Source organism: Anolis carolinensis, chromosome 3 (assembly GCF_035594765.1).
Source record: "Anolis carolinensis isolate JA03-04 chromosome 3, rAnoCar3.1.pri, whole genome shotgun sequence".
NCBI lineage: Eukaryota > Metazoa > Chordata > Lepidosauria > Squamata > Dactyloidae > Anolis > Anolis carolinensis.
Window position 1 is genome coordinate 65,100,484 of NC_085843.1, and position 26,913 is coordinate 65,127,396.

General features: G+C 41.3%; 3 protein-coding genes across 9 annotated transcripts in view; 2 read left to right on the top strand and 1 right to left on the bottom strand.

The window, feature by feature from the left end:
* lipi (lipase I) overlaps positions 1-739 on the bottom strand; it is a 38,683-nt gene extending 37,944 nt beyond the window's left edge. For 2 of the 4 annotated variants that reach the window (XM_062974992.1, XM_062974989.1), the window contains exon 1: positions 307-549. The gene's annotated coding sequence lies outside the window, so the exon portion shown is untranslated. Of the gene's footprint in view, positions 1-306; positions 550-671 lie in introns of those variants that run through there. The other 2 variants (XM_062974990.1, XM_062974991.1) reach the window with 2 other exon arrangements.
* On the top strand, positions 548-11,542 carry rbm11 (RNA binding motif protein 11). The gene is made up of 5 exons (XM_008115684.3): positions 548-735; positions 7,963-8,125; positions 8,845-8,917; positions 9,842-9,929; positions 10,212-11,542. Exons 1-5 carry the CDS (start codon positions 628-630, stop codon positions 10,485-10,487), a joined length of 708 nt encoding a protein of 235 aa, XP_008113891.2. The 5' UTR covers positions 548-627; the 3' UTR covers positions 10,488-11,542.
* A 5,033-nt stretch (positions 11,543-16,575) lies between these two features.
* Positions 16,576-26,913, top strand: part of LOC100567670 (ATP-binding cassette sub-family C member 2) — a 44,836-nt gene continuing 34,498 nt past the window's right edge. Inside the window, exons 1-2 of one of the 4 annotated variants that reach the window (XM_062977149.1) lie at positions 16,576-16,902; positions 21,484-21,545. In XM_062977149.1, coding sequence (XP_062833219.1) covers positions 16,846-16,902; positions 21,484-21,545 — 119 coding nt within the window. In that variant the 5' untranslated portion in view covers positions 16,576-16,845. The remainder of the gene's footprint in view (positions 16,903-21,483; positions 21,546-26,913) is intronic. The other 3 variants (XR_010004943.1, XM_008115685.3, XM_062977148.1) reach the window with 3 other exon arrangements.

Below are 26,913 nucleotides of genomic sequence, written 5' to 3' on the forward strand. Positions count from 1 at the left end.
CCAGCCATATAACCCAGAATATCAAGGCAGAAAATCCCACAATATCCGCTTTGAACTGGGATATCTGAATCTACACTGCCATATATTCCAGTTCAAAGCAGATAATCTGGGATTTTATTTAGCTGTGTGAAAGGGGCCTAGGAGTTGAAGGCCAAAACATCTGGGGACCCACAGGTTGAGATCCACTGATTTAGGCCTATGCTTTAATAAAATGGACTTTTGCTCATGCCATATGAAAATGGGGTTCCTTCTCTTTCATGGCCTCCAAGGCTTTTGCTAACGATTCCTTTGTGGACCACAACTGACCAGCAGCGCCAATTCCTTTCGAGGACTACATGTCCCAATGTCCCCCGACAAAAGCCTTCTCCTCCTCTCTCAAAAGGAACTCAGGTTCTGCTGTCGCTGCAGCACAACCAACATGCCCCTCGGAAGCTGTCGGAGACTGGTATTTGCCGCAAAGCGCGCCTCCAGGAGTCGCACTTTCCTTTCCCGTCGCGCTGAGGGTGCTTTACGGCCTCCCCTCGCGACTCTCGACTACCCAGCGGCCCCTCCTTTTGCGCCCCCCCCCCCCCATAGTCTGATTCCCATGGAACTCCCGTGTTGATTGACGGGCTGCACGTCACGGCCATGGCTGCCGCCGCCCCAGAGAGAGCGGAGGAGCCCGACCGCACCCTTTTCGTAGGGAACCTGGAGAGCCGCGTCCAGGAGGAAATCCTTTACGAGCTCTTCCTGCAGGTGCAAGGGACGGAGGGGCGGGGCTAGAATAGTGTGTGGGCGGGGCTTGCAGCAGGGGCGGGGCCAAGGGGAATAGGGAGAACCCTGAGAATGAGCGTGTGACGTCAGGAGCCTCCAAGTCACCGTTCCAACCTTTGGTTCTTTGGGGTTTTTTGGACTTCAGTTCCCACAATTCCTGGCTGTTCGCCAAGCTGGCTGAGACTTCTGGGAGTTGAAGTCCAAAACACTTAAAGTACCAAAAAAGTTGGGAATCACTGTGCAGGCATTTTACATCCACACTGTAGGATAAATACAGCTTGACACCAGATCAACTGCCATAGCTCAGTGCTATGGATTCCTGGGAGTTGTAGTTTGGTGAAGCACCAGTGCAGAGAAGGCTAACAACCACCATGTCAGACTACATAGAGGAACCACTGAAATGCACAAGCACGTGGACAGTTTTAACAGAAAGGAGGAAACAGTGAAAATGAACAAAATCTGGCTACCAGTATTAAAAATTTCTAAAACCAGTACAGTAGATAAAGAACAATACTTAGAAAACAGAGGAATCCCAGACATGAAATAATCAGGGCCAGCTAACCTCACAACAAAGGATTCCCCCAGGCAAGAAGCAGCCAGGCTTTGAAGCTGCAAGACTCTTCAATGCTAATCAATAATAATAATAAAAAAAAAACTTTATTTATACCCCGCCACGATCTCCCCACGGGGACTCAGGGCGGCTCACATGCGGCAAGGCCCAACTAGCACAATTTACAAAAACAGCATAAATACATTGAACAATATACAAAAAAATAAAACACAGTAAGACAATAAAACAAGTGTTAATCAAGCTGGCCAATTGCAACATTCACACTTGCCTCCAACAGAAAAGAGTTCTTTTTCTCACCTTGGACCTTCCACAGATATATAAACCCCAATTGCCTAGTTTCCAACCAACCTCATTACCTCTGAGGATGCCTGCCATAGATATGGGTGAAATGTCAGGAGAGAATGCTTCTGGAACACGGCCAAAAGACCTTGTAAAACTACAACTCCTATGATTTCCATAGCATTCAGCCATTACAGTTAAAGGGATAGCAAACTGCATTAATTCTACAATGTAAATGCACTCACAGAGATGAAGTCCAAAACACTTGGCGGGCCAAAGTTTGCCCATGCCTACTTTATGCCATAAACTCATAGCATCAAGAAAACAAGATACCATCTCATAGGTGTCATTTTATAGTATAAGTTGTAGTATTGCTGTACTTCGGAAACTTTCAGTACAAGTTATTCATCTGTAAATATATGCATAGTCTCTAAGGTGCTGCAAGACTCTTGTTTATTTTGGTGCAATAAATTAATATGCCTACCTCCTATTGCTGCCACAGTGAAAACCAGTTGTGACTCCTGTACTTTTAATCGTGAGATCCAGACCTTGTGTGATCACAGAAGCTAAGCAGGGTTGGCTCTAGTTAGCACAGGCTGAGTGTCTCGTATGAGAAATGTTTGGGACCACAAGTATTTTGCATCTTGTATTTTTAAATACCTGTATTTCCAAATAAGTACAGAATCTTGGAGATGGAACCCATCTCTAAACACCCCCAAAATCATTTATGTTTCATATAAACCTTATACAAATATCCTGATATTTATACAATATTTTTTAAAATTATTTTTGCATGAAACAACGTTTGTACAGTGTTCCCTCACTTATCGCGGGGGTTACATTCCAGGACCACCCGCAATAAGTGAAAATCTGCATCGTATGGATGCTTAATTTATTTTAATATTTATACATTATTTTAGTAGTTATACACTATTTCAAGTCTTTATCAACCAATCGTGTGTTGATAAATCACCACCTTTTCCTCCCATTGCCAGTTGGGCTCCTTTTCTCTCCCTTCAGCTTCTCCTTCCTCCCTTCCTTAGGCTGCAAATTGAAAATTTTTACTATTTATAATATTCTTTTAGAGTTTATTGAAAAACTGCGAAACCAAATCCGCGAAAAGTGAACTGCGAAGTAGTGAGGGAACACTGTATACACTGAATGATCAGAAAGCAAATGTGTCGCTATCTCAGTCGTCCATGTGGACAATTTTGGATTTTGGAGTATTTTGGATGTTGGAATTCTAAATAAGGGATGTTCAGCCTGTACTTGGATGAAAACTAATAATGAATACCAGGTCCTGCAATCTATATTTCAGAAGAAAGAACTAGCAAAACTACCTTTGTGCATTCCTTGTCTAACAAAACCATATGAAATTAATGAAGTTGCTATAATTCAGTAGATGACATCCACACACAGAAGGTGGTATTTCAACTGGTTGTGCTATAAGAGACATCAGTTGAAGTTACCTTCTACACTGCCATATAATCCAGATTATCAAAGCAGATAATCCACATGATCTGTTTTGAACTGGATGATATGAGTCTACACTTCCTAATATGAGTCTAATCTGGATTTTATATGGCAGTGTAGAAGGGGCCTGATATAATTCCAAGGAGGTTTGACTATGATGGACAGTGGTCAGCAATCGTACAGTTGACTGTACAGCTAAGAATATCTGATAGACCATAGTTGTTCCTCTCTGAAACAGTCCATGTGACTCACTGTTATTAACATTTGGTGCTTTAAATTGTAATGCTCTTTTCCGAAGAAATCTTGCTGAGAAAATGCTGTGATAAGCCTTAGGGATTCCACTAGACAGAAACGACTTGGCAGCACACAAATCCACCCCACAAATTTTCATTCTAAATGCAGCATTGAGGCCTAGATTTTGCTGCATTTTCTGTCTGTGAGTTTGCAAAGGGAAATTTCCAAAACACCTTCCAAATATTGCTTTGCCACCTTTAGGTAAAGGTAAAGATTTTCCCCTGACATTTAATCTAGTTGTGTCTGAATCTGGGGGTTGGTGCTCATCTCCATTTCTAAGCTGAAAAGCTGGCGTTGTCTGTAGACACCTCCAAGGTCATGTGGCTGGCATGATTGCATGGAGCGCCATTACCTTCTCACTGGAGCAGTACCTATTGATCTACTCACATTTACATGTTTTCGAACTGCTAGGTTGGCAGAAGCTGGGGCTAACAGTGGGAGTTCGCCCCGCTCCCTGGATTTGAACCGACGACTCTTCAGTCAGCAAGTTCAGCAGTTTAATCTGCTGCGCCATTGGGGGCACCTTTAAAAATAAACAAAATAAGTGCAGGGTACTTTAGGGAAAGTTCAGAGCTGCTTCTTTAGGCCATTGTTACAATGTGCTGTCGAAGGCTTTCATGGCCAAAATCACAGGGTTATTCTGCATTTTCTGAGCTGTATGGCTATGTTGCAGAAGTATTCTCTCCTGAGGTTTCACCCACATCTATGGCAGACATCTCCGAGGTTGCGGTATAGATGTGGGCGAAACGTCAGGAGAGAATACTTCTGGAACATAGCCATATAGCCCGGAAAACACACAACAACCCCATTGTTACAATCTTTGGGCTGGGCTGTGGCGCAGGCTGTTGAGTAACCAGCTGCAACAAATCACTCTGGCCAAGAGGCCATGAGTTCGAGGCCAGCTCGGAGCCCCGTGTTTGTCTTATCTTCGTTCTATGTTAAGGCATTGAATGTTTGCCTTATATGTGTAATGTGATCCGCCCTGAGTCTCCTTCGGGGTGAGAAGGGCGGAATATAAATACTGTAAATAAATAAATAAATCTTCACCTCCTTGCTTCACATTTACCAATTTATGGTGGATTAGGTGATGTTAAATATTTTCTCAGGTATCTCAGGTGGTGTGCCTCTGAAAATCAGGTGCATATTCAGGGATATCCTACAGTAGACATTTGTTTGGGTTTTGGAAACATAATACCAGAGCGGGCTTTTGTCAGATCCAATGTAGCTCTTCTTCTGTTAAAACGATATTGTTGGGATATTTCTTACTTGAAACATGTGCTTCATATCCTTTTTGTCTTTGTGATTCTGTAGGACTATTAGTTTGTAAAAGTAAAACTGTATGGACCTACAACAGTACAGTAAAGAGAAAGAGATCAGTAAAGAGAAAAATCTTGCTTCTATTGTACTTGCATGTTCCTCAAACATATGTTGAAATGGGATGCTTTAGAATATCTGTAAAGCATATGTTCAACTTACTGTCTCCTTTAAATGTTCAGTCACTTAGATTTTTTTAAAATTGTATATTCTGTCATTTAATAGCCCTTCTGACATGTATTGCATTTACACTTATTGCCCATCAAGTACTATTTCATTTGGCCCATACTTCATAAAGGAAGATTATTGTAAATGTGAGAAAAACGCACCTTGTTTCAGCAGATTATATTATTTACTTATTTATAAACAAACAAACAAACAAACAAAAGAACAAACACCAGAATCCATGATTTGATACTTCCTGCCCTTGAAGATCTTCCTGAACAGAAGATGGGCATCAGATTTTCACCTATGAAAGAGGGGAAAGATAATGCAGACATGGCGGATTTGCTTGGGAATGCACCCAAATTATGATTGTATTAGAAATGTCATTTCTTTTTAGTGCCTCTGAGAAACGTATAAAAGTTTTTTGTCAGTATATTGATTCTATCTTGTTTTTCCTCTGTAGTTGCGCTGGTCATTTTGGAGAATCAGATTTTGCAGATTTATTTAGTAACTTGTGCACTTTATTGTATCTTTGGGTCGTCCCCCCTCAATTAACAATTCATATGTAACTTCACGTCCTCATAGTTTTTAATCAAAATTAGGTACTGAATACCTGTCCTGCCACGATCTTTCATCTAGATAGAAGATACTAAAGAAGGAACTGTGGTTGCTGACATTACCATAGACCTTCTCATAATTTGTCAATTGGCTCCTGTCCATGTTTCTTTGTGCTCTAAGTGTTGTAATCTCCGCCCCACACATGATGTGTAGGATTCAGCAGACAATTGATAATAGAGATCATTATTGACATGTGTGGACATATCAGTGAATGGAGGCTAATTAGGTCTTTAGACATGTAGCCGTCCCATTTCATTATCTCATTGCTGACTTACATTCTGAATAATACAGGATAGCACCCAAATCTTCATGCCTTATACAAATATACCAGCACTACTGTTAGACAAAGAATTCCTGTTTAGTGTTGTAAAGCTTCTGACCACAATTTTTCATTCTATTGGATTGAATATACGTAATACACAAATACATTCTGTGTAGCTGAGGAACCAATATGGATTCCTCCTATTAATTAATCTGCTTTTCTGACTCATCTGTTTTGCAGGGATTCCCTTTACATGAAGACCCTCACAACTTTTGAACGACCATCTCCTCATTGCTAATGCAGCCTGGAAAAAGTCTTAAATAGCAGAGAACAGGGCCGGCCCCACTATAGAGGCACCTGACGCCGCCGCCTCGGGCGCAGGCCCGGGGGGGCGCCGTCAGGCTGGGCGGGAGGCGGGGCACCGCCCTGACGGTGCCCCGCCTCCCGCCCAGTGCGCCCTGGCCCGTCTGGCCTTTTCTAGCTGGCCAGACTGCAGCGGAGGTCCCTCCAGGCCGCAATCGCGGCCTGGAGGGACCTTCGCTGCAGTCTGGCCTGCTAGAAAAGGCCAGACGGGCGAGCGGGAGTAGCGTGGGAGGCGGAGCCAGCTCTGGCCCTCCTGCCCAGTGTGCCCTGGCCCCGCCTCCCACGCTGCGTGGGAGGCAGGGCCAAGGCACGCTGGGTGGGGGGGGGCGGCGCCAGAGCTGGCTCCGCCTCCCACGCTACTCCCGCTCGCCCGTCTGGCCTTTTCTAGCAGGCCAGACTGCAGCGAAGGTCCCTCCAGGCCGCGATTGCGGCCTGGAGGGACCTCCGCTGCAGTCTGGCCTGCTAGAAAAGGCCAGACGGGCGAGCGGGAGTAGCGTGGGAGGCGGGGCCAGCTCTGGCCCCGCCCCCCGCCCAGCGTGCCCTGGCCCCGCCTCCCACGTTGCGTGGGAGGCGGGGCCAGGGCACGCTGGGCGGGGGGCCAGAGTTGGCCCCGCCTCCCACGCTACTCCCGCTCGCCCGTCTGGCCTTTTCTAGCTGGCCAGACTGCAGCGGAGGTCCCTTCAGGCCGCAATCGCGGCCTGGAGGGACCTCCGCTGCAGTCTGGCCTGCTAGAAAAGGCCAGACGGGCGAGCGGGAGTAGCGTGGGAGGCGGGGCCAACTCTGGCGCCGCCCCCCCCGCCCAGCGTGCCCTGGCCCCGCCTCCCATGCTGCGTGGGAGGCAGGGCCAGGGCACGCTGGGTGGGGGGCGGGGCCAACTCTGGCCCCGCCCCCCTCACTATTCGCCCTGGCCCCGCCTCCCACGCAGCGTGGGAGGTGGGGCCAGGGCACGCTGGGCGGGGCCAGGGCGCGGGAGGCGGGGCCGGTGGCGGGGGCGCTTTTCAGCACCCCCGCTTCACATTAAAAAATATCTCCGACCGGCCCTGGCAGAGAATGATACATATATTCTATAATCACCGAGTGTTATGGCTATCTGACTTTCGTTCTTAACCTTTATACAGTAGAGTCTCACTTATCCAACATTCGCTTATCCAACGTTCTGGATTATCCAACACATTTTTGTAGTCAATGTTTTCAATATATCGTGATATTTTGGTGCTAAACTCATAAATACAGTAATTACTACATAGCATTACTGCATATTGAACTACTTTTTCTGCCAAATTTGTTGTCTAACATGATGTTTTGGTGCTTCATTTGTAAAATCATAACCTAATTTGATGTTTAATAGGCTTTTCCTTAATGCCTCCCTATTATCCAACATATTCGCTTATCCAACATTCTGCCAGCTTGTTTATGTTGGATAAGTGAGACTCTACTGTATTTGTTTGTAACCACTGCCATTTTACACTTGATCATTGTTTATACAGTGCACATATAACAATTAAATTGCCTTTTAATCAAGTGTTCGATTTCCTAAATATTTTTTTAATTCTTTAAATTAAATTAAAATCTGGGCTTTCCTTATTGCCTAGAATTATGTAAATTAGGATCAGAATTTTAAAAATAAAAATAAAAGAACAGAGCATGAAAGATAATTATGCAGGCTATGACCATAACATGGAAACAACAAACATATTGAAGCCAAATTGTTGTATAAGCAGCATAATGTCTAATATTTGATGCTGGGTATGTTTTAATGGCGCATACCTAAATCTATATATTTTTTGATATGGTGGTCCAGAAAATTTTGGTATGAGCAGGTAAAGTAATAAGTAAAGTTATAAGAAAGTAATGTTTAAGTTTCTTGCAGGCTGGACCAATAACCAAAGTGACTGTATGCAAGGACAAAGATGGAAAACCCAAGGCCTTTGGATTTGTCTGCTTTAAACACACAGAATCAGTGCCTTATGCCATAGCTTTGCTGAATGGGATTCGTTTATATGGAAGACCAATAAAACTGCAATACCGGTTTGGTAGGTTTAGCCACCTACCAATAATTTTTTATTTTAAAACTTTGAAAGACCACAACATGTAGAAGCCATACATTGCAGTTTGGATGGTAGCATCATTCAGGAATCATTCCATCAAATTATGGGTGTTCTTTTTTCCGTTCTATTTTCCTGCTACTGACAATATCTATAGTTATTATTGATAGTTCTTTCTGCTTTCCATAAAATCTAGCAGAAGTCATTGTTAGTATTTCCTCAAACAGTTTTCATTCAGTTACACAACAAACTATAAATCTTAGTTTTTAATTTTCCTTGAATCTGCATAATTACTGACACTCATGAACTGGAGTATATCAATCCGTAATCATTCAAGGAATGATTTTGGCTAGGATCTTATGTTTTAAAATGTAATACAATCATTTTTGTTTGTATATTTAGCCACCACATTAAACATGTAATGTCTCTGAAAATTGTCTCAATTTAAAACCATCTTACTATTTTCTTTGAGGTTTAACAGAAGCTTCTTTGGTTCTTATAAATAATTTCAAAAGCATCCTGCCTACTCCCTCCATTTTTAAATGTTTACATGTGGAATTCTGTATATTTTTAACGCTGTTTCTCGATAAAAAATTGTCCTCAGCTATAGTGAGAAACCATATTATTATAGCTGCTGTAGTTGTATATGCACATCTTAACATGACATATTTTAATCTTAATGTTGCCTTTATTTGTGTCATCTACAGGAAATTCTCATTCTCTAGATTTAAATAGTTCCTGCGAGAATATGGAAAACAATGTACAGTCAGCCATATACAGGTATTTTCCCCATAGTTATTATATATATAGATATAGATATAGTTATTGTTATATATTGGAGCCCCTGGTGGCGCAATGGGTTAAAGCCTGTGATTTGGTTGGGTTGCTGACCTGAAGGATGCCAGGCTTGAATCCAACCCAGGGAGAGTGCGGATGAGCTCCCTCTGTCAGTTCCAGCTCCATGCGGGGACATGAGAGCAGCCTCCCAGAAGGATGGGAAAAACATAAAAAAAAACCTCCAGGTGTCTCCTGGGCAACGTCCTTGCAGACGGCCAATTCTCTCACACCAGAAGTGACTTGCATTTTTTCAAGTCGCTCCTGACACACAAAACGTTATATATTACATATATACATATATACATACATACATATATATATAGAGAGAGAGAGAGAGATTACACACACACACACATATATGTATAATTATATACACAGTAGAGTCTCACTTATCCAACATAAACGGGCCGGCAGAATGTTGGATAAGCGAATATGTTGGATAATAAGGAGAGATTAAGGAGAAGCCTATTAAGCATCAAATTAAGTTATGATTTTACAAATTAAGCACCAAAACATCATGTTATACAACAAATCTGGCAGAAAACGTAGTTCAATACGCAGTAATGCTATGTAGTAATTACTGTATTTACTAATTTCGCACCAAAATATCATGATATATTGAAAACATTGACTACGAAAATGCGTTGGATAATCCAGAATGTTGGATAAGCGAGTGTTGGAAGTGAGACTCTACTGTATACACATACATGCATGACTTCGATTTTTTTACCATTCATTCTTCTTGGTAATAAAAGACTGGACTGTAAACAACCCAATCCACATATATAATTATTTTCTGCTAGGTGTTTTATCCATGAGATTTTAGCCATGACATGTCCATTTTGGTGTTGTTGTTGTTTATTACAGGACCGAAGAGCCTTATGGTGGTAGTCCTGTTAGTCCTTTTCATATGAATAATGGTCCATATCAAGGTTATTCTCCCTATCAAAACATGGTAAGTTTGGAATAATAACAAACCAGACATAGTAGTAGATACTATAGAGCAGGGTAGATTACAGCAGCATTTCTATTTTGAAATGACAAACTACAACTGTAACCAACTTTTTTTTTTGTTATAATGCAGAGCTAAAACTGTTTTTAAAAAGAATTTAGTATAATCCAAGGCTTGTAAGATTAATAAATGTAGATCCAGTGTATTTTGTTCTCTGTGAATTAATGTATCAGTAATCATCTATCTAGTAAGGCTTGAATGTATCATTTCTTTTCCCTTTTCTAGATGACATACTTCTTAGCACAGCAATATGCTCCTTTCAGTCCAATTGGACAGCAGTTCCCTTACTACCAGATGGCAACACCGCCACCACCTCCGGGTTTTCCTCTACCACCTTACCTGAATCCAGGACAAAACTCATTTATATCTGTCTACTCACAGCCAAAGAACTACACACAGTATCTAGCGAAGGCAGACACATATAAAAGGAAAAGAATTCAGGAATCTAGTGACAGTGACAGTAGTATAGAAAATGAAAGGAAAAAAACAAGGAGAAAATGAATGAAACTAAAATGGCACATACTTTATTGGCTTAATGACATAGTTTAAAGAGGGAACGGCCTCTTTACTGTTCACTATATGGAAGATATGAGTTATAATAATTTCAGTCTGAGGAAGATTTACTGAGGTTTGAGGTTATATATTACGGAAGCTGAGTTCAGGTGAAAGAAGTACCTTAATGGAGGTCTGTTTCATCATTACCATATACTTCATCAGTATATAGTAGTATACGTGCTGCTTAAAAGATTACATGAAGTGCCATAGTCTCATCAAATGCCTTTATTCTTAGTAAAAATGGGATGCCTTTAGTATGCTTTGTAATTACTCAACATTGTTCTTGCGTAGTTACAATTTTTGTTTTGAGTTTGGCTATTTAGATATATAGAGCTGTATGCAGAACAGCCCCTCTTGGGCTCTTCCTCTTCAGGTTATTAGAGGAAACCTTTGTTTGGAGAAATATGGTGGGGGTTTTTTTTTAAAGAACTTGCCTATACAAATTTATTATGTCACACTTGAATTTACCTTCCTTAGTTTTCTATTTTGCCTTGTGGAAGAGCTCTCTTGCTCTCTTCCTGAAATATGTAATGCTTCTGAATTGAAAAAGGCTATATTTCCTATATTTGCATGCTTGAATTGGCTTTAAGCATGATAAGAGCATATTTTGTGTGGAAAGTTCCACTAAATTTATGGATGCACTTGCAGTTTCACTTGGAAACATTTTATTGCTATCTGTGTGATTGCATTCTGAGTAAATGTTTACAAAAAGGACACTGTAATCACAGAAAAACAAAAGTACAATATTGCTGGCTTAACCACATTTATTAAAAGACACAAGAGAATGAAATATCATTTCTCCAAGAATATTTGGTCACACATGGAAAAAACCATGTCTGATTCATAAAAATATTTATGAACCTACAAGGATAAACAGGAATATGTAAATGATTTCTTGTTTGCAGAGTATATTTATTAAAGGTAAATAAAGACAAATTTTGAGTTTTCATATAGTGCCACAATGGGATGCAAATACAATAATAAAATTTGTGGTTAAAATATCCATTTGTTGCTTTTTTAATACCCTATGAATTATTTTATAGCTCCTCATATACTTTATTAGTTTGTTCTTTTCAATGCCAAAAGTAATGTCAATTAAAGGAAAGGTGACTTAAATGCAAATTGATAAATTATACTTGAAGAACAGCTTTTCTAGTAGTAGACTTCTGCTAGTGGGATGTATCAGTTGTGTTGAAGGCTTTTATGACCGGAATTACTGAGAAGCCATTAAAATCCACAAGCATGTGCACAATTTCAACAGAAAGGAGGAAACCATGAAAATGAACAAAATCTGGCTACTAGTATTTAAAAAAACTCTAAAATCAGGACAGTAAATAAAGAACAACACTCAAAAACGGGATTTACAGACAAGAAACCATCAGGGCCAGCTAATCACCTCCCAACAAAGGATTCCTCCAGACAAGAAGCAGACAAGCTTTGAAGCTCCAAAGCTATTCTATGCTAATCAAGGTGATCAATTGCAACATTCACACTTGCCTCAAACAGACAAGAGTTCTTTCTGAATTCCACAGATATATAAACCCCGCTTGCCTAGTTTCCCACAAACCTCACAACTTCTGAGGATGCCTGCCATAGATGTGGGTGAAATGTCAGGAAAGAATGCTTCTGGAACATGGCCATACAGCCCAGAAAACTCACAGCAACCCACTGTATCAGTTGTGCTTTCCAAAAGGTCTCATGGGAGGACTGGGAAATCCCATTGAGTGTGGAGGCAGAAAGAGAGAGAAAACTTTGTTGCAGTGTCACTCAACCAATGTTCAATTTTGTCCCTAAGTCTGCACATGTTATCATTGAAGAAATAGTCAAAGAGAAAGCTGTGTTCAGCAGAAAACAACAGAAAGGAAATCAGTAGCATATTTGACTAGCTGGGAAGAAGATTTTTTTGGCATAGACTTTTGTGGACACAGTCCATTAGATACAAGATCCAGTTAATTTTTTTTTACTTACGAAGAATTAAAGAAACATTGCATAGTGAATATATTTATTTGTAGAGCTGAATCAAGCCTTCTAGCCTATGCTGCTCTCTTATTTTCTTGCTGCATTAGGGCTTACTTTCTTCTGCTGTCTTGCCATATTATAAACCCCAGAGATCTTTCTTACTAATTAATCACATTACACTTGGGAATTACCTCTCATATGTTTCACAGTAGTGGTTGACATGTATTAAGGCATTGTGAAATGTATTAAGGCACTGTGAAATTCCACAGGAAGATGTATACATAGTGTACACTATAAATTTGAATGATAGTGCAATTTTGATTTCTAGCTGTATGCAGTTTTGCTCTCTTCCTATCTTTACAAGACAGTTCTGCCCTTTGATATTGATGGGAGAGAAAAACATTTTAATTGTTGTTGTTCACAATTTTTCCTGAGTGGTATAGTGGTTTGAACACTGGTTCATTCTAGGGATGCCATAAATTGGAAATGAGATGAAGGCATACAATAAATGATGATGATGATGATGGTGATTGATGATGATGATGATGATGATAACAAAACCACCGGAAAGGCATCACAGGCACAGCTTCTATTTTATTTTGCTTCAAAACAAACAAACAAAACAACAAGAAAACTTTTTTGCACAGGGCCAGGCTGTGGCGCAGCTGGTTAGTAGCCAGTTGTAATAGATTGCTACTGACCGAGAGGTCACAAGTTCAAAACCCAGGTCGGGTTAAGCCCCCAACCATTAATAGCCTAGCTCTCTGTTAACCTAAGCAGCCTGAAAGACAGTTGCATCTGTCAAGTAGGAAATGTAGGTACCGCTTTATGCGGGGAGGCTAATTTAACTAATTTACAACACCATAAAATTGCCAGCACTCCTCATGAAGCCAGAAGCTGGAAAATGTAAATTGCCTCTGTGTGTATCTGTCTATCTGTCGTATGTCTAATGGCATTGACACTTTGCCATGTATATGTGCATTGTAATCCGCCCTGAGTCCCCTTCGGGGTGAGAAGGGCGGAATATACAGTAGAGTCTCATATATCCAACACTCGCTTATCCAACGTTCTGGATTATCCAACGCATTTTTGTAGTCAATGTTTTCAATACATGGTAATATTTTGGTGCTAAATTCTTAAATACAGTAATTACTACATAGCTTTACTGCGTATTGAACTACTTTTTCTGTCAAATTTGTTGTATAACATGATGCTTTGGTGCTTAATTTGTAAAATCATAACCTAATTTAATGTTTAATAGGCTTTTCCTTAATCTCTACTTATTATCCAACATATTTGCTTATCCAACGTTCTGCCGGCCCGTTTACGTTGGATAAGTGAGATTCTACTGTAAATACTGTAAATAAATAAATACATAAATTTTCCTCATATAACAGGGCCAATTCATATCCATTAGTGTACAGAAATCAAGTAATTATCTGAATGTGAGACCCAGTTTGCAGCCTCTACTCAGCTTCACTGCAAGAAAATCCTGATTTGTGAAACTAAACTGGAACATTTTTTCCATGCTTCCATTGAGAAAAGGTAGAGGGAATGGACCATGTACCATTGCCCAATGTTCAGTAGGAACTCGCTGAGAAGTCTGGGGTATCCACCTCAAAAGGGCCTAATGTGCATCAGAATGTGAGCCTTCAACAACTGCCCAGATGCAGGTAGGTAAAGGGAAAGGTTTTCCCCTGACATTAAGCCTAGTTGTGTCTGGCTCTGGGGGTTTGTCAGAAGCTGGGGCTAACAGCAGAAGCTCACCCCACTCCCTGGATTCAAACCACCGACTTTTTGGTCAGCAAGTTCAGCAGCTCAGTGTTTTAATCTGCTGCATTGCGGGCTCAGATCTTCTCAATTTACTACCTTCCTTATTGCATCTTTGTGGCCTATCTTTGGATTTGTAAAGCTGCAATTTTGGTATGGCTTTTTCTGGATTGTGTAATATTTGGAGATGGGACCTTGGTCAAAACACAGAATTCATTGATATTTTACGGGCACCTTAGATGCATGAATAAATGTGAGTGTACATGAATCCCTCAGGAAACCAAGGTGTCTCTATTTTCAGACATCCAGATGGATGCGTTTGAGATTTTGCAGCATTTCAAAGTTCCCAAAAAATACTTGAAAGTAGAAGAGAGACCAACAGCATTTGGGATTCATTATATATGGCCCCATTTGGGGAGGTTGGGTAGAATTGGGGGAGGGATGAGTTTTAAAGGTCATTTTAGAGTATTTAGGTAAAGGTAAAGGTTTTCCCCTGACATTAAGTCTAGTTGTGTCCGACTCTGGGGATTGGTGCTCATCTCAATTTCTAAGCCGAAGAGCCGGCATCCGTAGACACTTCCAAGGTCATGTGGCTGACGTGACTGCATGGAGCGCCGTTACCTTCCCGCCGGAACGGTACCCATTAATCTAACATTTGCATGTTTTTGAACTGCTAGGTTGGCAGAAGTTAGAGCTAACAGCAGGAGATCACCCCACTCCCCGGATTCAAACTGCTGACCTTTCGATCAGCAAGTTCAGTAGCTCAGCAGTTTAACCCGATGCACTACTGGGGGCTCCTTAGAGTATTTACTTTTTTTAATTCTGTTTTTACCACGTTTACTATTTAATTGTTTTTTTAACAATTAACAATTGGTAGCTAGGCTCCTAACTGGAGATAACTACAGGGAGCATACAACACCTCTACTAAAGCAGCTCAAATGGCTGCTGATAAGCTGCTGGTCCCAATTCAAGGTGCAGGTGATGACCTATAAAGCCCTATATGGCTCCACCCCTGCCTCTCTCCATGATCGCATCTCCCCCTATGAATGCGTGGGCTCTAAGATCTGCCAGGGAGGTTCTCCTCTCGCTCCCGCCATTGTCACAAGTGCGGTTGGTGTGGACAAGGGAGAAGGCCTTCTCTGGACTGTCCTTCACGAGAGATTAGGCAAGCCCCTTCTCTATCTTCTTTCCGCAGGTACAGTATCTGAAAACCTGGTAGTTCCTGAGCAGGGCTAGTCCTTGGTCCTCCCGGTTATGACCCCACTCAGCACTTTGTCCACTTCCTAGCTCCATGCCTTACTGTTGCACTTGACCTGCTTACCACCTTATAGTTGGCCACTCCAAAGCTGAACCCCATGGTCACTGTATCTTGGCCTGTTGATGGAGTATTTTGTTACTAGTTCTTAATTCTGTGGTTGATTTGATTTGTATGTTTTGTGTACTTATGTTCATTATTGAATAGTTTAGTTGTTGCATGGTTTTAAGTTGTTGTATGGTTTCCTTTGCTATGTTGGAAACCACCCTGAGTTCCTTGAGGAGATAGGGCTGTATATAAAAAAAGATTATTATTATTATTATTATTATTATTATTATTATTGACACAATGACGTTGTATGACACAGCAAACAAGATAGATATGCTGGATTTCGTATCACAAAATCACAAGTCGAACACTTCCCAAGTGTTTAGGACTGTGTGATGTATTTTCAGATGATGCGCACAGATGCCAGTAGGGTGGCCTTTTGCAGTTGGCAGATCGTAATTTTGTCAATGTCTATTGTTTCCAAATGTTGGCTGAGATCTTTTGGGACGGTACCCAGTGTGCCGATCACCACCGGGACCACCTGTACTGGTTTCTGCCAGGGTCTTTGAAGTTCAGTCTTGAGGTCCTGATAGCGGCTGAGTTTTTCCTGTTGTTTTTCGTCAATGCGACTGTCCCCTGGTATGGCAACATCAATGATCTAAACTTTTTTCTTTTCCACTACTGTGATGTCTGGTGTGTTGTGTTCCAAAACTTTGTCAGTCTGGATTCGGAAGTCCCACAGTATCTTTGCATGTTCATTTTCCATTACCTTTGCATTGTTATTATTATTATTACTTTTGCACTGCACTTTTAAAAAGTTGGCTAGTGTGGATTGTTAGCCGCCTTGAGTCTCCACAGAGAGAAAGACAGGGTATAAATAAAGATGATGATAATAAAACAGCAAGGGCAACAATTTGAACTGGCAAAGCCTCGCTTGTAGAAGTGCCACTCTCCTGATTCCATAGCACTGAGCCATGGAAGTCCAAGTGGGGCTAGGCTGCATTTATTCGACATTATAGTGTCACCCTTAGAATCCGAAGAGCCTGCTGCTGCCTTTCGAAGTCTTTCCCAGTGGAAAGCGAAGGGGAGCGGCGCTTGGTTGCAATCGTCCTTCTTGACTTCCCACCCAAGACGACCAACCCCTGGGCTTGGCCGCCTGAAGCCCTTCCCCGTTGGCTTCCGGGAGCAGGATTCGGAGGAGCGTTGCTGGGAGAAGCGGGCTCCGAAAGGAGACGAAGCGGCGGCGAGGCTCTCTTCTTCCTCTTGGGCGCAATGCCGGGCGAAAGGCGAGGAGTCTCCTACCTTGGGCGCCAACCCTTCGGCAAAAAGGTACATTGCAGAGAAGGAGAGGCGTCGCCGCCCGGGGTTTGCCCGCAGGAGGCCTGGGAGACACCGGGTGCAGCTACAACAGGAACGGGATTGAGCAAACTTCAGCCCTCCAGGTGTTTGGGACTTCAACTCCCACAATTCCTAACAGCCAGTAGGCTGTTAGGAATTGTGAGAGTTGAAGTCCCAAACACCTGGAGGGCCGAAGTTTACTCATGCCTGCTCTAAGGGCACCAGAACCCTCAGTCAAGCTAAGCAGGGTCAAGACTGGTTCGTGTTCAGATGGTAGTCCCCCAAGGAATCCCAAGTGCTGCAGTCTATTTTTCAGAGGAAGAAACTGGCCCAACCACCTCTAAGTACTGTTTGCCTAAGAAAACCCAATGAAATTCACGGGATCACCAGAAGTCTACATTGTGCAGTGCCTTCAAAGTTCTTCCCAACTTTTATCACACACATACACACACATTGATACTGTATCTATTTATTTATTTACAACATTTATATCCCGCCCTTCTCACCCCAGAGGGGACACAGGGTGGCTTACATGGGTGGCATTATTCCATGCCCAAACAACTGCAAATTAAAATCAATTAAACAATTTAAAACAACCTATGTAGACGACTATTGTGCATAGAGCAGTGGTTCCCAACCTGTGGGCCACAACCAATTAACGGGCCACGAGAATGAAAATCCAGTCTGCAAACCTTGTTCCTCTTTGCTTATTTATTTTATTTCTGCTCCTTTCCTCAGAGCTGACCAGCCCTGCCCCTTTTGGTCCTAATGTTGGAGAGTGGGCCCTGGTAAAAAAAAAAAAAGGTTGGGAACTACTGGCATAGATCCAAACCAGATAATCAGATAATCATATTCATCAATCCAAAGCCAATTCCATATTACACAGATAATTATGCTGGGCCAAATGCTTGCTCCCAAAGTCAAGTTTTCACTTGTTTGCGAAATGACAGGAGGGAAGGGGCCAATCTAATCTCACTAGGGAGGGAGTTCCCCAGCTGAGGGGCCACCACTGAGAAGGGCCTGTCTAGTGCCCACCAGGCACCCCCGCAAAGCTCGTGGGACCAAGAGCAGGGCTTCCCCAGAAGATCTTAACCTCCATCATGGTTCATAGAGGGAGATACGTTCACACAGGTAAGTTGGGCTGGGGCCGCTCAGGGCTTGATAGGCCAAAGCCAGCACTTGGAATTGTGCTTGGTAGCAGACTGGCAGCCAGTGGAGCTGGCACAACAGGGGGGTTGTGTGCTCCGTGTACGCCGCTCCCATTAGCAATCTGGCTGCATCACGTTGGACTAGTTGAAGCTTCCGAACAGTCCTCAAAAGCAACCAATGTAGAGCACATTGCAGTAGTCTATACTTCTCATCCACAAGGTACTCCAAAGCCCATGTCCCAGAATTTCAATGGCAGTTAGAGGAATTGTAGTGGTATAACTGACAGAGGAACAAGGAGGTCTTTCTTCATGCAGCATTATAAATCTGGTATGGTTGGGTGAGGGCAGAGTAATCTACTAGATTAATGGGTTTTACTTAAGCAATGACTCACCATTCAGTAACTGGATTTAAGATCCTCCCTTCTCCCTCAGTTATAGAAAGATGGAGGTAAATTGTGATTATTTTAAACTCTATAGATCTGAGATAGAAATCAATTTGTCACCAACATAGAATCATAGCATGGAAGAGACCACAAGGGCCATCATGTTGCTGTATAACAGCTCCCATCAGCCACAGACAGCATAACAGAGATAAAGGAAATTGTAGTTCAACAACATCTGGAAGGCTTTATAATTTGTATCCATACTATATATTTGGAAATACTCAGCCCTTATTCCAGGAGCTTAGATGTGAAACATTTTCCTGATGCCAAGGGAAAGAAAAAAATGTTGAATACCATGTTTCCCCGAAAATAAGACAGTGTCTTATATTAATTTTTGCTCCCAAAGATGCTCTAGGTCTTACTTTCAGGGGCTGTCTTATTTTTCCATGAAGAAGAATTCACATTTATTGTTGAACAAAAAAACCCGAACATTTATTATATACTGTACAGTAGTTGTCATCATAAACCAGCATAACCAGACAAGCTGTGAATCCTATCAAGAATTTCTTGTTACTACCAATACTTCCATGTACAACACTTTATGGTATGTACATTTACCGATCCTGCATGCTCTGGTGTTCTGTTCAGCAGGCATGCTTCCAAACAAAAACTTTGCTAGGTCTTACTTTCAGGAGGAAGCCTTGTATTTAGCAATTCAGCAAAACCTCTAATAGGTCTTATTTTCTGGGGATGTCTGATTTTAGGGGAAACAGGGTAGATACTCAGCAGAACTTCTTAAGTGCAGGAAGCGAATGTCTGCCTCTCCTTAAAGTGTACTGAAAACCAAAGGTATGGCAAAAAATTACAAATATACCCTGTAATTGAATGCTTTGCTGAACAAGTTGAGACATGTATGAACCAACATCTCAAGGTTTGCACTTAACCCAGTAAATATCCTGCCTTCAAAAAATTATTTTCTACCATGGAGAGCTCACAAGCATAAAGATGCAGGAAATACATCAGTTGCTATTTTCTTCTGATGTATACATCTAAGTTCACATATAACCACTTAGTAATTGTACCCTCAGACTTAGAAGGACTTCTTTCCCTGGTGCTTTCTTATAATCTGGGTGATAAGATTTCTGTGCAAACAGGATAATGCATTCTCAGTGTCCTTAAATGCACTTTCACCTTTGGAACAGAGGCCCAAAGCATGTGCAAGAGCAAATAAATTTTGTATTCAGGAAAACTGGTGAAGGGTGCAAATTAGATGGAGCAAATAAATTTTGTATTCAGGAAAACTGGTGAAGGGTGCAAATTAGATGGAGCAATACTAAAGCTTCAGGGTATTTAACTCTTTTGCTCCTTGGCATTTTTCTTGATATGATAGGGTGTGTTCATGTGTGCCTAAAAAGAAAGGCTCAGGCAGTCCCCGTGTTATAAACATCCAACTTCTACATGACTCATGCTTAAGAATGGGCTGAGATAACAGAAGGTGAGATGAATCTACTCTTAAGAAGGGAAATTCACTCCTGAAAGAGTTATCAGAGGGGGGAAAAGGTGTCTCCACTGAGGCTTTATCTCCAGTCCTTGTTTCCACACCTAGTCATTTTTTTCAAAATTCAATTATCACAGGGACAGGTAGTGAGGTGAAATCTTCTGAACAGGGGCACAGACAGAAAAACAAACACCACAAAGGTGTTCACCCTTCCCTAAGCTATCCAAAGCTATATCTAAGTATATATATCTTTGGCTGGAGTCACACTTTAAAAATGTACTTGTTCTGACTTACAAACAAATGCAACTTAAGAACAGAGCTACAGAACGTTGATTGTTCGTAACCTGGGGAATGCCTGTATTGGGATTGCTCTTCAGGAACAAGCAATCTCTTTCTCCACTGCCAGAATCAAAAAAGGTGGCAATATCTGTGGTGTCAAAAGACTTTGCTGTTTATAATCAGAATCATATCATAAATAACAGTGCATCCACACTGTAGATATGATGCAGTTCGATACTACTTTGACTGCCATGACTCAATATTATGAAATCATGAGAGCTTTAATTTCGTGAGGCACCATGACTCTTTGGCAGAAAAGGCTAAAAACCTTGCAAAACTAGTTTCCCTGATGTTAAGTCCAGTCATGTCTGACTCTGGGGGTTGGTGCTCATCTCCATTTCTAAGCCGAAGAGCCGGCGTTGTCCGTAGACACCTCCAAGGTCATGTGGCCGGCATGACTGCATAGAGCGCCGTTACCTTCCCGCCGGAGCGGTACCTATTGATCTACTCACATTGGCATGTTTTCGAACTGCTAGGTTGGCAGGAGCTGGAGCTAACAGCGGCTGCTCACGCCGCTCCCAGGGTTTGAACCTGGGACCTTTCGGTCTCCAGCTCAGTGCTTTAACGCACTTCGCCACTGGGGCTCCTGCTGTAAAACAAGACCTCCCACAATTTCATAGCATTGAACATGACAGTTAAAGTAGAATTGAACTGCATTATATTGGCTGTGTAGATGCAGCCTAAGACTTTGGAAGCAATTCTTGTCACAAAATTTGAAACCGCTTTTTAGCTTCCTTTTCTCAATATAATGTTTAAAAGTTTGCCTGACCAAATCCTATACCTAGATTATCTGCTTTGTAATTTAAATTTGTGTGAAGGCATAGCTGACCTTGGCGGGGATTGCTACATTCAATTATGACAAAATTTCTGCATTCTTTATATTGCAAATATTTATATATCAAATATTATAGATACATGAGAGATTTAGACTCTAGAAATCTTTACTTTCTAAATTAGCATACATATTGTCAAATAAAATATGCACATTGTAAGCATATTGTATTACATAGTACTTGTTACCTTTTTGCTAGCAAAGTTTTAGACGCCTGGTAAATTCTATTTTATTTTATTTTTATTTATTTGCAGTATTTATATAATGTTGTATATACTGGGACTAAGGTTGGTTCATAGTGTTGGCAACAATTCAATGCTGATAAAAAACCCTTTAATCTAGAAGTAATTAATTTATTCTTTGTTTCTACAGAAATGCAGTCCTGAAGAAAGCATTTCCCTTTACAGCAAGCTAACATATTCCTGGTTCAGCAGGTACACATTGTTTACATTTTTTTACAATATACTTGAAGGTAAATTGAACAAGCTTCTTGACTTAACTTGAATCTGAAAAAATGGCAAAGATTTAAAGCATTAATTAACATTTACAAATAGTACTTGTTACTTTTGTTGACTGCCAATTATTTCCCTGTCTACCAGGTCTCCTAAAGTAACAATAGTTTGTAGAAGTATATATACAAACACACACTCTTTTTCTTTTCCACATACTGTTGTGTTACAATCTGGAATCAAAGAGGATCTAATTGACATTGTTGCCACTTGATAAGATATTAAACACCGTGGAGTTGCAAAATATTTTTTTTGTGTGTGCAATAAAAGGTAAATAAAAAGTAGCTGGCACTCTTTGCTTGCATATGTGTTCACCCCCTTTGCTTTGCCATTTCTCAATAAGCTCTAGTACATCTGTTCCTGGTAGACCCCAGAGTTGGTCAGAGACATTGTGCAGAAGCTGGGTTATCACTACGGGCCCTTCCACATAGCCCTATATGTCAGAATATCAAGGCAGAAAATCCCACATTATCTGCTTTGACTCAGATAAAACCCAGTTCAAAGCAGATATTGTGGTATTTTCTGCCTTGATATTCTGGGATATAGAGCTGTGTGGAAGGACCCTTAAAAGAATGCTAAATCATGAATGCTCCTGAGCACTGTTAAATTCTTTTTTTTTTCTTCAAATGAAGAGTAAGTAAATTGTAACTGCCTAGAGAAGGCCATCCACTTCAACTAGTAGGCATGCGCAATCAGTGAAACAATGATTCAGTACTCACTATGAAATTAGGGAGTGTGTGAATTGTTTCTAAAGTGTTTCCAAAATTGGACAGGGCCTGTATTGTAACTATAACAATTTAACTACTTTTTTGTTGTAGTAATTGAGCAAATAGGACCAACTGGTGGCTAAATCCATAGAAACTCTTATGTCACACACAAAAGGATAGTGACATTCCAGATTAATATGGCACCCCCAGTGGCGCAGTGGGTAAAACCGCTGAGCTGCTGAACTTGCTGACCAAAAGGTCACTGGTTCGAATCCGGGGAGCGAGGTGGGCTCCTGCTGTTAGCCCCAGCTTCTGCCAACCTAGCAGTTCGAAAACATGCAAATGAGAGTAAATCAATAGGTACCACTCTGGTGGGAAGATAAGGGTGCTCCAAGCAGTCATGCTGGCCACATGACCTTGGAGGCATCTACGGACAACGCCGGCTCTTCTGCTTAGAAATGGACATGAGCACCAACTCCCAGAGTAGGACACAACTAGACTTGATGTCAGGGGAAAACCTTTACCTTTACCTTTTAATTGTAGAGCTGCTGGTACATCCCGCCTGGTAATACATCACTTTGGTGCAAATGGAAGATGGCATCATGTAGCTTATGTTGAAGTAACACGTAGCTCTCATTCTGATTAGCTTTTGTTCATCAGACAGGAAGGGATGCGCTCTTTGTGCCTTAGGCAACATGTCTTGGGTCAACCATGGGTTCACAGGGGAGTGGAAATAAAGACAATATGTGACTATACACCCTTCTCATAAAATGAACTCTCTGTGAGTATGTTATGGAGTGTGCCTTGTTTTTGTGGGTTCTGCAAGTGTTCCTCTGAGCTAACCGTATGTAGTTGCTTAGGCTGGATGCAGGAGGAAGAACAGCCACTGTAAGCATAACTTACAATACCAAGCTTCTTTTCTTCATCCCCAAGTGTTGGGTGTTTTCATTCTTCATTGGTTATCTGTGGTAAATATCCATTAGACTAAGTCAATATTAACTGTAGAGAACTGACCAGTGTTTAAACAAGTGAATCATGCTGGCCTCATGTTTCTCCTACTCTGACTCAATCATGCATTTTAAGATAAACATCTTTAAAATTGTTCTTGTAAAAATCATTTGTAAAAGTTTAAAAGCCAATCTTATTAGGTAAGTTAGTTATGATGCAGTATTATGTTAAATGCCAGTGTTCATTGCATATGCTTTGAGTCAAAAGCTTATTGCAAAATGGTCTAGATTTGGTCAGTGGTTCTCAACCTGGGGTCCCCAGATGTTTTTTGTCTATGACTCCCAGAAATCCCAGCCAGTTTACCAGTTGTTAGGATTTCTGGGAGTTGAAGGCCAAAACATCTGGAAACACAGAAGTTGAGAATCATTAGTCTAGATTAAAAAAGAGGACTGAGTATGTAAATTGTATAGTGCGGGGAGTGAATGAAATGTTAAAATACACAAATAATCCATAGGGTCCTTTCAGTTGTATGCTCCTGTCCCATTGGATATACAAGGGGTATATACAGGTTATTTTAAAAGGTCTGAAACATATAATTCTGGGCTGGTCACCGATTATCACTTTTTGATCAGCTGTTCAATATGTCATATATCAATCTTTTTCCAGATCTTTCTCTCCCACATCACCATCATCCCACCAAAGTATCCCACTCTGCTTCTTTTGAATATTGTCTTAAACTTTTGCTTACAGGAAGAACTGGTGCTTTTGTCTAGTTTGAGAGGGGCAAATGGTAATATTTACTACTGTACTGTTATATGAAGATGGTGATGATGATGTTTCCCATCATCACTTTTAGGTTTTTCCCTCTCATTATATTTTTGTTGAGCGCAATCATGTCCTCTGAAAATTGTAGACTAGAATCTATGACCTTTTCCTGAAATAAGGGACTGACTTCTTATTTTCATGCCTGTTTACTTGGTGATGTTATTTCAATGCATATTTACTGTGGTTGTGCTAATGGTAGAGATTATAGAAGTTATAATCAAAAGCCACCTTTTCTAAACTTTCCTGTAGGCACATAAACCTTCTCTGATATCTCGATTCTCCACATATTAGACCTGACTGGAAGAAGAGCAGGAAGAAATATTCTATCTCTTTCCTTTCAATTCAATTCTCTATGGATCAGATTGAAAATAACTTGTAGCAGGTCGGGAATCATGCCAGCAGGTCCCATTTATAAAGGCATGGGATCTTTGCTTTAGGGATGACTCCTTAAAATAGTTCCCTGCAAAGGATCATTACCTTGACGTGGTGCTGGGGCTTGATCATCTTGATGATGCCATGAGCTAAACCGTGAAGGAGCACCCAAGATGGGAAGGTCATGGCAGAGAGGTCAGACTAAATACAATCCCTGGGGAAGATAATGGCAACTCACCCCAGTATTCTTGCCATGAAAACTAAATGGATCAGTACAACCAGAGATATGTTGGTATACCATCAGAAGATGGTCAAAATGCTACTGGGGAGGAACAGACGATAAGCTCAACTAGCCCCAGATGTGATGATGCAGTTAGCTCAAAGCTGAAAGTAAGGCTGATGGCCGACGGTGCTGGAGGTGAATGACGAATCCGATGTTCTAAAGATCAACACACTATAGGAACCTGGAATGTAAGATCTATGAGCCAGGGCAAACTAGACATGGTTATTGGTGAGATGTCAAGATTAAAAATAGACACTCTAGGAGTCAGTGAACAGAAATGGACGGGAATGGGCACTTCACAACAGATGACCACCAGATCTACTACTGTGGACAAGAAGAACACTGAAGAAATGGAGTAGCCTTCATAATTAATAATAAACTTGCTAAAGCAGTGCTTGGATACAACTCAAAAAATGACAGAATGATCTCAATTCGAGTTCAAGGTAAGCTGTTTAACAAAGCAGTGATCCACATATACGCCACAACTACAGCTGCTGAAGAAGCAGAATTAGATCAGTTCTATGAGGATCTGCAGCATCTTCTGGATAATACACCAAAAGAGACATTATTTTCATCACAGAAGATTGGAATGCTAAGGTGGGCAGTCAAATGATAACGGGGATCACAGGCAAGCATGGTTTGGGACAACAAAATGAAGCAGAACGTAGGCTGATAGAATTTTGCCAGGAAAACTCACTGTGCATAACAAACACTCTCTTCCAACAACCTAAAAGACGGCTTTATACATGGACTTCACCAGATGGTCAACACAGAAATCAGATTGACTACATCCCCTGCAGCCAAAGGTGGTGGACATCCATCCAGTCAGTGAAATCAAGACCTGGAGCTGACTGTAGTTCAGATCACGAACTTCTTATTGCACAATTTAGAATTGGACTAAAGAGAATGTGGAAAATACACAGACCAATTAGATATAATCTCACAAATATTCCTAGTGAATATGCAGTGGAGGTGAAGAATAGATTCCAGGGACTAGATTTAATAAATAGAGTCCCAGAAGAACTATGGACAGAAGTTCACAACATTGTTCAGGAGGCGGCAACCAAGTACGTCCCAAAGAAAAGGAAAACCAAGAAGGCAAGATGGTTGTCTGCTGAGACACTGGAAGAAGCCCAAGAAAGAAGGAAGGTGAAAGGAAACAGTGATAGGGGGAGATATGGCCAATTAAATGCACAATTCCAGAGGTTAGCCAGGAGAGACAAGGAACTATTTTTAAACAAAAAATGCACGGAAGTGGAAGAAGACAATAGAATAGGAAGGACAAGTGATGTCTTCCAGAAAATCAGAAACATTGGAGGTAAATTTCAGGCAAAATAGGGTATGATCAAAAACAAAGATGGCAAGGACCTAACAGAATCTGAAGAGATCAAGAACAGGTGGCGAGAATATACAGAAGATCTTATAGGAAGGATAATAATAGAGGATAGCATTGATGGTGTGGTGAGTGAATTAGAACCAGACATCCTGAGTAGGGAGGTTGAATGGGCCTTAGGAAACATTGCTAATAACAAGGCAGCAGGAGACGACAGGATCCCAGCTGAGTTGTTTAAAATCTTTAAAGGTGATGCTGTCAAGGTGATGCATGCCATATGCCAGCAAATATGGAAAACACAAGAATGGCCATCAGATTGGAAAAAATCAATTTATATCCCCATACTAAGAAAGGGAAACGCTAAAGAATGCACAAACTTTTGTACAGTAGCACTCATTTCACATGCCAGTAAGGTAATGCTCAAGATCCTGCAAGGCAGACTCCAGTAATACATAGAATGAGAGTTGCCAGATGTACAAGCTGGGTTCAGAAAAGGCAGAGGAACGAGAGACCAAATTGCCAATATCCGTTGGATAATGGAGGAAGCCAGGGAGTTTCAGAAAAACAACTATTTCTGCTTTATTGACTATTCTAAAGCCTTCAACTGTGTGGATCATAATAAATTGTGGCAAGTTCTTGGTTGTATGGAGATATCAAGTCACCTTGTCTGTCTCCTGAGAAATCTGTATAAAGATTGTATAAAGCAGCCACAGTAAGAACAGACCACGGAACAACAGACTGGTTCAAGATTGGGAAAGGAGTACGGCAGGGCTGCATACTTTCACCCTACCTATTCAACTTGTATGCAGACAGGGCTGGCCGGAG

Coding starts and splice junctions, on each gene's coding strand:
- rbm11 (XM_008115684.3), top strand. CDS start 628: ATGGCTGCCGCCGCCCCAGAGAGAGCGGAGGAGCCCGACCGCACCCTT. Junction 736..7,962: donor TTTACGAGCTCTTCCTGCAG/GTGCAAGGGACG, acceptor AGTTTCTTGCAG/GCTGGACCAATAACCAAAGT. Junction 8,918..9,841: donor GTACAGTCAGCCATATACAG/GTATTTTCCCCA, acceptor TGTTTATTACAG/GACCGAAGAGCCTTATGGTG.